General features: G+C 38.2%; 1 protein-coding gene across 1 annotated transcript in view; it reads left to right on the top strand.

The window, feature by feature from the left end:
* The window catches only part of HAO1 (hydroxyacid oxidase 1), a 64,500-nt gene extending 57,747 nt beyond the window's left edge, over positions 1-6,753 (top strand). Inside the window, exons 6-8 of the mRNA XM_030872665.2 lie at positions 4,423-4,581; positions 4,697-4,766; positions 6,683-6,753. Of these exons, the coding sequence (XP_030728525.1) occupies positions 4,423-4,581; positions 4,697-4,766; positions 6,683-6,753 (300 nt within the window). The remainder of the gene's footprint in view (positions 1-4,422; positions 4,582-4,696; positions 4,767-6,682) is intronic.
* Positions 6,754-15,342: the final 8,589 nt, after the last annotated feature.

Here is a 15,342-nt window from a genome sequence, read left to right on the forward strand (position 1 = left end):
GAAATCAAATCTAACTAGATTTTAAGGGAAAAATATCTAAATGGTGTGATTTATTTCCTTCTGGCTGAGGGAATATGGAAACTTATCTAAAAGAGTTTTTTGAGTTGTGGTCTCAGAGACTATTTTAAGAAAAACAATTACCCTCTCCTTTGCATGATGTGTGCATGAGAGGAGATGCTTGCTTGAGTTTTGCCTCCTACTTTAGAGCAAATTTAAGGTGCATGACAATGAGAGGAATGTGAAACAGTATTGAGTTTATAGTGAAGGTGCTTTTCTCTCAGTATGGTGATTTTGAGGTGTGTGGCAAAAGGCTTGGAGGATGCTGTGGTGTAGAACTTTTCAGTAGATACACAGAAGGACTTGCTCTCCTGCACATTCTGTGACATCATAATTCAGAGCCAAAGAGGCAACATGATTTCACTGGCAGAGCATTGAAATGAGCCCAGAGTTTTGGGTTCAAGTCCTTGTCTTGCCTCCTCTGAGGGGTGAGAGCTGGGTGAGGAAGTTGCTCAAACTTTTCAGCCTGAGCCTCTTCATAACGTTGTGTTGGTTGCAAAAATAGAACATCTGGATTATATGATTTCTACATTTCTATAAATCACAGAGTTTCTTTGTATGGAGAAATACTTATCATTAAGAGTCCTAGAACAGGAGTTTGACTTAAGTCCATCTTAATGCAACGCTACCAAGAACCACTGCCAGACCCCTGCTGCAGCAAAGAGTTTAAAAATAAGTTCATGTTAAGATCCTTACCCTGAAGGTAATAATGTGGCCAAGACTTGTCTTGGAGTAATTAGCGAATGATATGGCAGAATCAAATCAATTTCCAAAATCCACAGTACTGGAACATCTCAAACTGGGGTCTAAAGACAAATTCTCTGGAGTCTTTGAACCCTAGGAGAATTCTTTTTTCATTTTTGTTTTGATGCTAACTGGACCCAAAATACCTTAAACTTAAAAATATGACATTCCTTTCTAGTCAAAATTCTCAACTGTAAAACCTTTTCAGAAAATAAACTTTGGGTTGTTAAATCAGTGTTTCTAAAGTTGAGTCCTTGGGCATATTCTATGAGATCTTTCATTTTTCCTTCTGAAAGGAATTCATGAAATTCTACCTTTGAGAGACACTTGATATATCAGTTAGCTTTTGCTGTGTAACAAACCACTCTGAAATTTACTGGTTAAAATCCAACAGCCATTTATTCATGTCACAACTTTGTGTGTTGGCAATTTGAGCTGATATCCACTGGGAGGTTTTTCTGGTCCTGGCTGGGCTCACTCATATGCGTATGTGGTCCATTGCTGGGTCTACTAGGGCAGACTAGTGTAGGATGACATCAGCAGGGATGACTCTGCATCGTCTCACATCTAGCATATTAGGTGGCCTGGTTTCCTAGAGAGCAAGTGGAAATATGCAAAGCCTCTTGAGCTCTAGGCTTAGAACAGGCACACTGTCACTTCTCTCTTGTTCTATTGGTGAAAGCAAGTCACAAGGCTGGTTTAGATTCAAGGGGTGAGGAAGTAGACTCTTCTGGCCCCATTTCTCCCTCATGATGGGAGGAGCGGAAATGTCATGTTGCAAGGAAATGGAGATAGGGAAGGAAATAGTTGCAGTCATTTTTACAGTTGCAAACAATCGCCAGACCTATATGGACCAGTGATTTTCTAAACGTGCTTAGTAGAACTCACATCCCCACCCCCAGGCAGGGCTGCCTGGTGAAGCGTGATGGGTAGAGAGTCAGAGGAGGACTTGTGGGCAATGGCCTGGAATCTGTCTCCTTCACTGTTAACTAAAGCACCTCTGGCTTTTCTGCTTTTGTTTGTGCTCAACTGCTTTGGTTTGGAAATCAAGAGTATAGGACTGGATGCTATAAGAATGTAGAAAGATGGAAGCCCCCTGTGAGTGGAAGTTTTGTGGGACAGGGGGGACCTGGAAGTGTGTACCTTGAGCAGGAACAGGAAAGAGGGGGGCTCTTTGGGAGTCAGATCCCTGTGGGATTCATTTTGGATTCCTTAAACTGCCTGGCATAATGCCTGGAATCTGCCAGGTAATCAATAAAGTGTTTGATAAATCAATGAATGAGATATATGTATATGTATAACTGATTCACTTCATTATAAAGCAGAAAATAATACACCATTGTAAAGCAATTATACTCCAATAAAGATGTTAAAAAAAAATCAATGAATGGATGGATGAGTGAGTAGTAGTACATTGGAATCTTACCGTATTTTCCTGTAGATTAACTCTGCTGGAGATAAGCCTGAAATTAGTTGTCTAAAGAACCTTTAAGGAAAGAAAAGCTGAAATGAATTGTCTCTTAGATGTGTAGCAAGCTGAAAAAAAGGGAAACAGAACAGTCATAAAATAGTGGATTTTTCTACTACATTTACTTATTTAATCTGCTCTGATCAGAATTATTCTGCATAATATATACACAGTAAAACTGCAGCTCCAGAAAGAAGAAAGGGAGGATAGAAATACTCAGCTATGGATAGAACATCCTTGTCCAAGGACACAGGAAACACCAATCTGGACTAAATTTTATAACCCAGGATTCACATTTTAAGTACCCTTATTAGTTTATTTTTTAGGCTAGTTTGGGCATTGGAAATATCCTAAACAGACTTGATTTGCGTGACTGTGAAAATGTGTATTGAACCCAAGCTAGCTAATATTTTTCTTTGGTTTTGGTTTCAAATGGGGAAATATGCTTAATTATAGCTTGCATCATCACTTGGAAATTGTAGCATTTATATGTTGATGTAACTTGCCTGACTGTAAAAAGAGGACTATGTATAGGTAAAGGGACGTATGTAAATGGATCCAAAGCATGTTTGGCCAGGCAGAAAAGCCAAAAGGAAAAGGGGAAAATCACACTACCTGCCAAACGTTTTAGGGGCCCTGCTCCAACTGTTGCCTTCACTTCCTCCAAATCTGTAGTCAGGTTTGGTCTTCAACCTTTTACACAAAACTCTCTTTAAGTTGAGCCTCTAAAATTTTAGGGGAGAAGTGGGAAAGCTTTTGAGTGATTTCAGCACAATTATTTCTAGAAAAACTGCACTTGAATGTATGGACTTAATTTTATATTTAAATACTTGGGGATGAAAGTGGATAATTTCTACAGATTTTGATCTACAGGTCACCTTGAGGATTGTTTCCACCCTCAAGTGCAAAGATTCACATCAAAGTAGCCAATTGTATCAGTTACTAGCTATTAAAATTGTTGGCTATTAGCCAACGTTATGAGCTAGAAAACAAAAGATTAAAAACTCAGTGATTTAAATCAACAGAGTCTTTATTCCCATGAATCTTTGTGTCAACTGGGGGTCTGCCGATCTAGATTTGGTACTGGTTAGATGGCTGTGCTCCAAGTTTCAGGTCCAGCTGGGCTTGGATGGGGCAGCTCTGCTTGCTGAATATTTTCTCTGGGTCTAGCTAAAGGGAAAGCACTGCCTGGGGGATTCTCCTCCCATGCAAGGTGCAGGAGAAAATTGAAATGCACGAGGTCTCTTAAGGCCTATGCCCAGAAACGGCACTCTGCCACCTCTGCTCAAGTGTCATTGGCCAAAGTAGTTGCAAGGCCAAGGCCACTGTCGAGTAGTGGCAAGTGCACTCTGTTTCTTTTAGTAGGAAACACTGCCAAGTGGTCTTGGAAAAAGTGGGTTCAAAGTGGTGTGAAGAATTAAGAACAATAGTGCAATCTACCAGATCGACCTCAATGAGGATCTTATATTCTCTAGTGCTGATATAAGCCTATCATCAATTGCCAATCAAGATGAGGATCTTCAAGTTTCATGTGGTCATTTTCCTTAAAGGCAAGAAAAATGTTATCAGGGAGAATTCTCTAATGTACAGCTGGATGTTTCCTATATTATTATATATATTTGCTACATTATTGTACATATTCCCGTATTTTGGATGGGAAAATCAGAGACTAAGATTTTCTGTGACTGGTGGTGTTTGCATTTTTATATACCATTTCTTCTACCACAACCTGAGTATGAATTTTAACAACTCATTTTTCAATGAGTAAATAATGTTCAGAATAATTTATATGAGCAAGATAATTCATTTATATTTATGTGTTTAATGAAAAAACAGCTCTGTGTCTTTTAAGATCATTACGTGCTTTTAAATTGTGTTTATATATTTTTTGGATCATGATATTTGAATTTGAATATCAGGAATAGAATAAAACCCTTGGATTTTGATAGAAAAATAAGTCAGTTCCAAATTTAGTTGGTTTTTTGTTACTAGCATTTGCACCTCTTATTTTAGGAGGGAATAGCTTTACTGTTGATTCTAAACCTAGCCTCTTTCACTCTAAGCCCTGTCAGGTGGTTGGTGGCCTGAGGAAGTTGAATTGGAGAACAATTCAGCATGCATAGTATCACTTTACTGACCTCTTGTCTCCACAGATTGACGTTCTGCCAGAAATTGTGGACGCTGTGGAAGGGAAGGTGGAAGTCTTCCTGGATGGGGGTGTACGGAAGGGGACCGACATTCTGAAAGCTCTGGCCCTGGGAGCCAAGGCTGTGTTTGTGGGGAGACCGATCATTTGGGGCCTGGCTTTGCAGGTAATGAGAGGACAAAGCAATAAATATATAAAACAGGATGACTCAACTGTGAAATAAATCTGTGAAACCATTCAGACTGACTTACTCAAAAGATCTGTGTCTTCTATTTGCTTAGGGAGAGAAAGGCGTTCAGGATGTCCTTGAGATACTGAAGGAAGAATTCTGGTTGGCCATGGCTCTGAGTGGTAAGACTTGGTACTCTCATTTACAACTTCTTTTCTTCTGGGTGTCTTTAGGCCAGGCTCCTTGGTGGAGAGAAGTGAATTTGAAGGGGAAGAGGATGGAATCATTTGGAGTGTAATTCAATTTAACGTTGGCTGCATACTCACAGCTGTAGTGCAGAGTGCTCTCTGGACGGAGAAACTCCACAGTGTGTGCTGTCTGGAGTGGTCACTTAGCCTTTGACAGTCTTCTCAGGGATATTTTGGTGAGTCTTACTAGTACCTTAATGGTGAACACTACATTGAACCCTTCCTCCTCTCTTAACACATGAATGAGAAATCTAACTGGCTAGTCAACAGCTCCATCTGGATGTCTAAGGGGCATCTCAAAGTCTACCTGTCTAAAACTAAACTGCCAACTTTCCCCTTTAAACCTGCTCTACCTTCCAACTCTCCAGTCTCAGTTCATGTTAATACTATTATCTCAGTTGCTCAGATCAAAAATCTTAAGTCACTCTTGACTCCTTTTGTCTCTCATACCCTCACATCCACAGAGGTGCTTTCTGTAAAAGAGACCTACTCACCACCTCCTCTGCCACCAGCCTGTCTGGAGCCTTCATGATCTTTCTTCATCTTGGATATTGTAATGGTCTTCCTGTGTATCCTTCCCATCGTTGTCTCTCTTTCCTAGGGAATTTCGGGTCAGCCTGTCTATCGTTGCTTCCATCCCTGTCCCAGTCTATTCTGATCACAGCATCAGGACTATCCTTTTAAACATGAACTCAGGTCATATCACTCTTCTGATCAGAACCCTCCAATGGCTCTCAATTTATTCAGAGTAAATGCTGAAGTCTTTACGATGGTCTACGAGGTCTTATGTGATTGACCTCTGTCACCTCTCTGACTTCAGCTCCTCCCACTCTCACTCTTGCTTATTCCACCCAGGCCACATTTGCCTCCTTGATTATCCTTGACCATGTCAGACATATTTCAGCCTTAGGGCTTTGGCCTTGGCCGCGCCTCCTACCTGGATGCTCTTTCCCCAGATATCTACGTGGCTAACTCTCCCATGTCCTTCAAGTCTCACTTACATCCTACTTTCTCACAGTGTCCCATTCAGACCACCGTATTTAAAATGGCAATTTGTCCTCCACCCACTCAACTTCCAGTTTTTTTCCCTGTTACTATTTCATTATTTTCCCATAACACCTAACACCTTCTATAGATAATCTATCACATAATTAATTTTTTAATTACATGCATTATGTATTTTCTGTTTCCTCTCTGGAAGTAAGAATCCTGAGGCAGGGATCTTTGTTATCTTTACTGCAGTATCCCCAGTGTCTAGAGCCGTGCATAGCACCTAAATAATAAGTATTTGCTGAAGGTACGAACAAGTAAATAATCACCATTATTCCTAGTGACTGAATTTGACTCAGAATGGACCTCTAGATGGAAAGAATCACCTTGAGTCAATTATCACCTCCTCCACTTTTGAAAGTAATGAGGGCTTCCTTTTCTGTGATTCATGTCACTCAGATTGTCCCCACAGATAGAATTCTGGAGATCAGTGGTCTACACACTCCTGAGCTGAGGCTGTGTGGACACAGCATCAGTGAGAAGAACGCCATTCTCTGAATCCTCACTCTGCATTTTAATTTGCTACAGACATATCCTAAAAGAGAGCTTTCAGCCACTGACTCTCTATTAAATGTGGCAGAAAAGAATATACTCTTTGTGTTAATAAAAATATGTGCCAGTCATTTTGTGTTAAGGACTGTTTAGGTAATAAAAATGGTCTCATGCCACATAAGATTTGGCAAGCTTACCTTGAATCATAAACCTTACATTTGTCAAGTTTTACATTCCTTGGGAAAACGATTACCTGCCTGATTATTATTGCATTCATTTCATATTAAATGTATGCATTATTTTTTCAGGGTGCCAGAATGTGAAAGTCATCGACAAGACATTGGTGAGGAAAAATCTTTTGGCCGTTTCCAAGATCTGACAGTGCACAATATTTTCCCATCTGTATTATTTTTTTTTTGGCGTGTATTACTTGACAAAGAGACACTGTGCAGAGGGTGACCACAGTCTGTAATTCCCCACTTCGATACAAAGGGTGTCGTTCTTCTCCAACAAAATAGCAATCCCTTGCTATTTTAAGTTCATTGCTTTTGACTTTTCAATGAGTGTCCTAGGAACCTTTTAGAAAGAAATGGACTTGCATCCTGGAAATATATTAACTGTTAAAAAGAAAACATTGAAAATGGATTTAGACAACGTCATCCCCTGGCAGCCTCACGTGCTACAAAACAAAAGATATCCTTGGGTGAAATTGGACGTAGCTAGTGCAGAGGTAAAAAGATAATGATCTCCCTGTTTATTAACCTGCATTGTGTGTGGATATCCCTAAAACTGTGTTCTTAAAATCTAAGCGCAGGTTCAGAAGGCTGGATGTGCCTGGAGAAACAGGAGATTTGAATTCACAACACTAAGGAGATAGCACTTGAGAGAATTAGGATAAGTTGGTGGTAATTTGTGTTTTTTCTAGATACTTTTTAACACCCTGGGCTATTCTACTTCTTTGAATGTAGATTTCCATTCACAGCTTTAGTATCAGAATATATCTGAGTATTTTATGATATAGATTGCTTCTTATTCAGAGAGAAATAAAGCATTTTTTGAAAAGAAGATATCGGGTCAATTTGTAACTGTGGAATTCAACTATTTTAATCTCTGAGCCCGAACTACCTCTCAGTTCCCTGTGCATACCCATTCATTCTCTTATACCTCCTAGTTGCTCTTCTTTACTCGTTTGCTTCTTTCCACTCACAGTCACGTGCCGGGCCAGCTACATGCTTTGTGAGGGCCATGCCAAGTGAAGATGTGGGCCCCCTGTTCAAAAAAGCAGGAAAAAGGCCTTTTCCTTTCTTTCAAGGTTTTTCTCTTAACCTGTCAAGGTCCCTTTTCTTTGCTATTTAATGTCATGTTTCCTTGGGCATGGGGATCCTCACCGGTGCCTGAATACCATCCTGTGATCTGTCCCAACTCCTGCTGGGGGTGGATGGTGGCACTGCCACTGGGCCGGTGGTTCAGCCAGCAGCCAAGGACTCGTTCAGGAAATGTGGGGAGGTGGTGGCAGGGTGGTAGGGTGGGGGGGGGGTGCGGGGTGGGGATAATGTGTGATTCTAGACTACCAGGCCCCAGCATGTGTTCCATGGTCCCATCATCCTTTATTACAAAACACAAACTTAAAGATAAAATTATTAAGAATTTCAAGCCAACAACAGAACACTAAACTTACGCTTGAGGCCCCCTTTGGAGCCTGGAGTCCTGTGTGACTGTATTGGCGAACTGTCCAGGAAGCCCTTGTCACGTGACTTTTATTCCCCAACCAGGTATTTGACAGATTATAGGTAAACTTGGTAACCAAGGTGAGTCTGAAATTGTCTTTTCACCATCTCTCTGGTTGTTCATTTAGTGTGAAGTACTGAATGAAACAATTGAGAGAATCACTACCTTGAAATATGACCATGACATTATGTCTTCTTGTTTTATTATACTGTTTGATCATTCTCAGATCTCTCTCTTTGTCTCTCTCTCTGTGTCTCTCTTTCTCCTTTCTTCCCTCCTTCTCTCTTTTCCTTTAAATGCTAAGATATTTGTAAATACTATGATGGACACAAACATATATCTTTCTTTTTGAACTTATATCTAGGTCTGATAAAGAAGAATCATTTAGCAACTTCCCTGGTGGTCCAGTGGTTAAGATTCCATGCTTTCATTGCAGGGGCCACGGGTTCGATCCCTGGCTGGGGAACTAAGATTCCACATGCTGCATGGCATGGTCAAAAATATAAAAAATAAAATACAATAAAAAATTTAAAAATAAATTTTAAAAAAAAGTTAAAAAAAGAATCATTTTATCTGATAAAAAGAAATTAAATTTTTCTCCAAATACTAAGAAAGAATATGACTGTCATATCACGTAATTGTTTTGTACTTTTCCAATTAATATTGATTAGTTAATAGGTCTATAATAAGCACTTCTTTGATCCCACCAACTGATTCAGAAGTGCCTTTGCTGTTTGCAAAGAATGTCCACTTTGGCTACATTATAGTTTGTGGCTGCTAAAAACTTGATAGCTTTCTCAGCAAATGGAGATCTTCACAATGGCATTTTAAGTGAGTCTTATGAGAACGATGATGAATGATCTTTTTTTTCCCTAAATTTATTTATTTATGGCTGTGTTGGGTCTTTGTTTCTGTGCGAGGGCTTTCTCTAGTTGTGGCAAGCGGGGGCCACTCTTCATCGCGGTGCACGGGTCTCTCACTATCGCGGCCTCTCTTGTTTGGGAGCACAGGCTCCAGACGCGCAGGCTCAGTAATTGTGGCTCACATGCCCAATTGCTCCGTGGCATGTGTGATCTTCCGAGACCAGGGCTCAAACCCGTGTCCCCTGCATTGGCAGGCGGATTCTCAACCATTGTGCCCCCAGGGAAGCCCCTGAATGGTCTTAATTTGTGAATTTCTAAACACTTTTATGACCCCCCAGATCCACACTACCTCCTTCAACGTAAATATCCATTTTTTCTTCAGAGTCATAATACAACTAAATGCTTCATGATGTGTGTTGTTTCCATAATCAGGAAGATATAAAGCTGTTTTTACATGTTTTGAGAGTGTCTCCAGTCCAGTTGTAACAACGTTAAAACCAAATCTGTCTGATGTCTGAGACAAAAAGGGGGACGTGTTTGTTGCACATCACTTGCTGGGTATTTTCTCACTTGAACTTGAAAGAAGTTCTTTGAGGAAGACAACTGATTTTTCTGTTCCTGAGTTTCTTAAAATATGTTGAGGGAGGGGATAATAGAGAACAGATAGTTTAATATAGGCCAAGTCTGCTTTTCTTGTGTGTTTAATGTATATGGTGCCCTAAAGAAGTGCTTCTCAAGCTGGAGAGTGTATTATAATCACCTGGAGGGCTTGCTAAAACAGATTGCTGGGGCCACACTCATAGACTCTGATTCAGCAGGTCTGGGGTGTGGCCTGGGAATCTTCATTTCTAACATGCTCCCAGGTGAGGCTGATACCACTCTTGTAGACACACACTTTGAGAACCACCGGTCTCATCTAGAGCAAGAAGCATCAATTCCTATTTGCCAAGCAGATCATGTAATGAGCCAGCTGTTGCATATGGATGACACCCCACCTAAAAAGGCCACCTTTTCTTCAGCCAATTGATTCTTCTTGTTGAAATTTATTTCTTATAGAGGCACAAAGTACTTACAGTGATGTGTGTTAAGTGCTCAAATTTGTCAGAGGTTTAAACACTTTACACATACACTCACGTGACCATCAGCACCCAGATCAAGATTTGGAGCTTCTCCATCATCCCCAAATGACCGCCTCTACCAGAAATAAACTTACGTTAACTTCCATCCCCATTGGTTAGTTCTGGCTGTTCTTGAACTTCATATGTGGGATCATACAGTACGTACTACTGTTTTTGTTTTGTATGTGAAGCCCATTCATGTTGTTGAGTATATCAGTAATTAGTTCTGTTTATTCAATGCATGAACATGCCACAATTTATTGATTCATTCTCCTATTGTTACATGTTTGGGTTGTTTTTTCTGCTGGAAGCTGATTCCCACTGATTTTAGCGAAAATGCAAGTTCAGTGTTATTTTCTGAATTTTCAAGAAAAGCTAGACATCAACATTGTTATGTGAAGATTTTAAGGCTGGCAAATATTTAACAATCTAAACATGGAGCGGGTCATATTAAACATGGGCATGGCCCATGTCTGGTGCATGAGGCACGAGTTCTCAACTCTTGTAACATCTTGGCCTCACAGATCTTTCCCTCATGGCTAAAATCACTCTTATGCCCCTACACAGAATCATGACTGAGATATGTAGCAGTAATGGGTGCCTGCTAACAGAATTAATCAGACTCTTTTTTGTTTAAGCTTGCTTATATTCTGCTATGTGGAAGAACGTGGGTGTGAAATAAACTTCCTTGTCTCCACCAGGCTTGGGGATCCCAGAATCCCAGGCCTGTAGGAATAAATCAAGTAGTATGGATGCTTCTTATCCTGCAGTTTGCAAACTGCATCTATGTCATTGCTGTGTTATTCATTCGTTTATCTTGCCAAAACATTAACATTTGTGAAACAGCTTTAGAGGGCTGTGGTGGATTAGTATAGCATGAAAGGAAGTGGTGGCTTGTTCTCAAATAAGGAGAAAAGATCTTTCATTGTAAAATCCATAATTTATTTATTGTCTGATGAACTGTACTGCATGTCCATTGCATAGCAACAAAATAAAGTTTGTCTGTTTAGGAAAGACTGAAGTTTTCTTATAACATAAAGATAGAGGATGCTTTCTGAACTTATATTTTCTTCAATGTGTGCTCTGTCACATGCCAGTTATAGAAGAACATCAGGTTGAGAGTTTATTTTAGATAATACAAATGTTAACACAAATGACAGAAGGGTATTATTATATGTTTGTGTGATGGGAAATCTTACCTATTTAAAAAGATGTAATTTCCTGTCCTTATCCAAATCTAACTTGAGCAATCAGTATCTTATTTCCTCACTAATAGTTGTTTGGGGGAAATAAGAAAGCTTATTTTTATCCAGTTATCTGTTTGTTTTTCTACTGATATTTTCCTGAATATCATTTTAGATAATGAGCATAGGTTCAACTAAAAATTTTCCAGGATCTTCTGAAAACCAAGAATTGTGTTATCCTGAATAATGTCAATGCAAGGGCTGGAATTCAAGTGAGCAATAAATTTGATTTTGTTTGTTCATTTGATTCAGCCTCATTGGGGAAAAGACTCTGGCTCAGTTTCCTACCTGTGTCCTCTGGTTAGATCATCTGTCTTTAAAGCTGATTTGTTTTCCATTATAGTCAAACTCCTGAGTCTAACAGTATGGGGATCTTCTTATTGATGGACTAGTTTATAGCAATATGCTTTTCATTATATATTAAAGCTTTATTACCAACTTCACTAAATGAAGTTGAAAGCCAACCCACCCCAAAGTACTGGGTTAGGATCCTGAAGATCTGAGTAACTAGCTATGTGAAGCATTATTTAACCTTCGCACCCTCAGATTCTCAGCCGCGAAATGAGAACACAGCATGGTGAAATATGTGAGACTGTATCGTGAATTATAAGTTGAGATTCAAAGTCTTATTCATAATAATTATTAACAGGAGAGATAAGTTCAAATACATATTTTGTTTTTATATTACTTATTTCAAAACTTTGACTTTTTGTGAAAATGTTAAGTATTTCAAGCAATTCAACAGAGTAAAAAAAAATCACATATTTTACCACATAGAGATAATTATTATTTATATTAGATGAATACCATTTCAGACATTGCTATATATATATATATAATAAATAGCAGCTGGATACATAGATAGAAATGGCTTTGCTGAAATAGAACTACACAATAAATGTTACATTTAAGTAAAATATTCAATTTAGTGTTACTTGAATTTAGTAGAAGGGAAAGAGAAATTGAAGGAATTCTTAAAATTAAGGTAAATGATCGTCCAAAAAGAAATATAGCATATAAGTTTTTGTTCATTGCATTTTGAAAATTATTTAAAACTTAAGAGGTTGGAGTAATTTGTTATTTCTGGCATATACATATTTCAATTTCAGACAGTATCAATTAACTCATCACTGTAAAAAATGAAGAAATTAGCCCTTACACCTAGTCTCTTTTCTTTTTTCTCCCTTTCTCTCCCAATTTTCTTAATATTTGTCTACTATCAAAGTATAAAGCATCTTCCTCTGTAACAATAATTTCCAAAATTGTTTACTATTAGTTTTCATTGAAATAGGTTTAGTACTTACAATAGTCTTCAGAGCTTCTCTATTCCTTGGTTCTTAACTTCGATTTCATTGGTAAATTATATTTTCAAAATTAACTGTATTCCTTGAGTTTCTGCATGTTTGAAAATTGGCCTGATGTGTTTATATTTGAATGGTAGCTGAGATGAGTATAATACTTTGGGGTCACACTTGCCTTTGTCAGACATTTTGCATTGCCGTCTGGCATCTGGCAAAATCCAGACTGGCGTGCTTTCTTCCTCTTGCTAACACCACCCACCAAAAAAACAAAAACAAATACAAAAACCTGATGCCTGAAAAATGATTTCTTTATCTCTGAATTTCAACACCTTCAGCTGAGGTAATGCTACATGCCCCATGACTCACAATTTAAAAACAGGACTATGCTTAGCACATTGCTTTAATTTTAATTTAAATATGAAAAAAAGTCCCAACTTAATTAGTATATGTCTCATATGAATTATTATATATTATTAACATTGTCCTCTATTTTCTATGTTAGCCTTACTAACAATGTTATAACAATAGTAACATCAGTGGTTATTATAAATTTTGGTACATTTGTTCTGTTAAAACAAACATTTAAAGATTCTTATTATCTAGACCAGCACTACCCCATGAATGTTTTGTGATGATGAAAATATTGTATTTCTGTGCCATCTGATATAGTAGCCACTACTTACATATGGCTATTGGGCACTTGAAATGTGCCCAGCATTGAATGCTTAACTTCATTTAATTCTAATTATTCTAAATTTAAGTAGTTGCATGTGGCCACTTGGTATAGTCCTGGGTAACCCAAATGTAGACATGCAGAACAATCTTAGGCCGAGAAGAAACTTTATTTAATAGACTCAAGACCAACCTTGCTACATGGTTACCCTGGGCAAGTGATGTAAAGTCTTTTCAATGTAGTCCAATTTAAAGAATAAAATGTTATAGCAGCTCTTATCTGTATTGTAGGCACTTCAATTACAGTAATAAATGTAATAATGTCTACAATTATTTGGAAGAAAATACTATATTGATCTAAAGCAGCTTTGGTTTTTGTTTGTGTTTCTTGTTAATCTTTTCATTTATGATTTACTGGGAAGATCCCAGAAATTTTGTCTGAAGTCTTGAGTTCATGGCTCAGACTAGCCATGGACTGAACACAACATCGTGAGAAAATAATCTTGAACATAAATTTTCATCCTTTAGGTGGAATAGTCATAACACTATTTAGTAGTATGTACTAATGAGTAGTGATGCTCTTTTAAACTAAGAAATGATGTATGCGTAAGCTATTATATAAATACTTGTAATAAAAATATTTGGCATGTAGTGTAATGACTGACATCTTGGAAATCTGAAAATAATGAGCAAAGTTTGTTAGACAGAGTGAAATAATCTCCTTTTGAGTAGATAAAATCCTGTATCCCAAATAGCCAACTGGCACCAATAAGGAGCCTTTCTCTAAGGAACTTTGGCATTTCTTTGATCCAGGAGCGCAGATTTCTTTACCAAATGAACACGTAGCATTGCCCAAGTCAAGAACACACTTTTGGTTGAGATTTTCCTTTATTGTTGATATCATGTTATCTGGTTTTAATATTAATGAACACACCTCTCAGATTTTTAAAAAGTTTCTGAATAATAGTAGGCAATAATTTTGCCCTAGTCAAGAATATATTTTTAGTTTGAATATTAGTTGTTATAACCATGCTATCCAGTTGAATTTTTTTTTTTTTTTTTTCAGTATGCGGGCCTCTCACTGTTGTGGCCTCTCCCGCTGCGGAGCACAGGCTCCGGATGCGCAGGCTCAGCGGCCGTGGCTCACGGGCCCAGCCGCTCTGCTGCATGTGGAATCTTCCCGGACCGGGGCATGACCCCGTGTCCCCTGCATCAGCAGGTGGACTCTCAACCACTGCCCCACCAGGGAAGCCCCTAGTTGAAATATTAATGAGCAATATAACTCCAAATTTTTGGAGAATTTATGAATAACAGTAATTTAATATAATATGTGTTATGACATGAACATTTCTGTCTTAAGTAGTGATTTTTAAAAAAGAATCCACTAAAAAGTAGTGAGAAAGAAACTCTGTTAAACAATTCTTCAATAAACTAACTGAATAAAGTTAAAATTCACTGTTTCCAACACTCCCAATCATATAGCTACGAAAAAAAATGCAACAATAAAACAAGCCAACAAAAATATTTGAAGATTGAGATTTTAGTAAACTGTTAATCTACCCAAAAAAAGAAAAAATAATAATTTATGCAACTGTTAGATATTCATGATTATGGGCATGGCAGTGTATATGAAAGGCAGAATCCATAAATTTGAAAATGCAATTATTGGATCAACTGGTGGTTTTGTCTACACAACTGCATAAACAATTTGCCTACTTTCCACTAACTTGACCAGATGCTTTGTTGTCATGTAAACACAATCTAAATGAAATCCACATATTTCCCCCCAAACCTTATTTTAGCTAAATGCTTCTTGGCTAATCTTATTCCAGGTCTGTTAACAATTTATCCAGATGATTTGATTGCCTTTCAACTCTTTTGCCATTTCTTGCTCATCCTTTATTGGGCAGGCAAATGATGGAGAAAATGATGCAAGGGCAAGCAAATAAACATAGAAAGAAAGGTCTTTGGAAAGCAAGACACTCCCCACAGTTGTTGGATCTTTCTCAGGAAGGGGGTGGTTAAGAGGGCACAGGAGGTTA

This window comes from Globicephala melas, chromosome 15 (assembly GCF_963455315.2).
Source record: "Globicephala melas chromosome 15, mGloMel1.2, whole genome shotgun sequence".
NCBI classification, from domain to species: Eukaryota; Metazoa; Chordata; class Mammalia; order Artiodactyla; family Delphinidae; genus Globicephala; species Globicephala melas.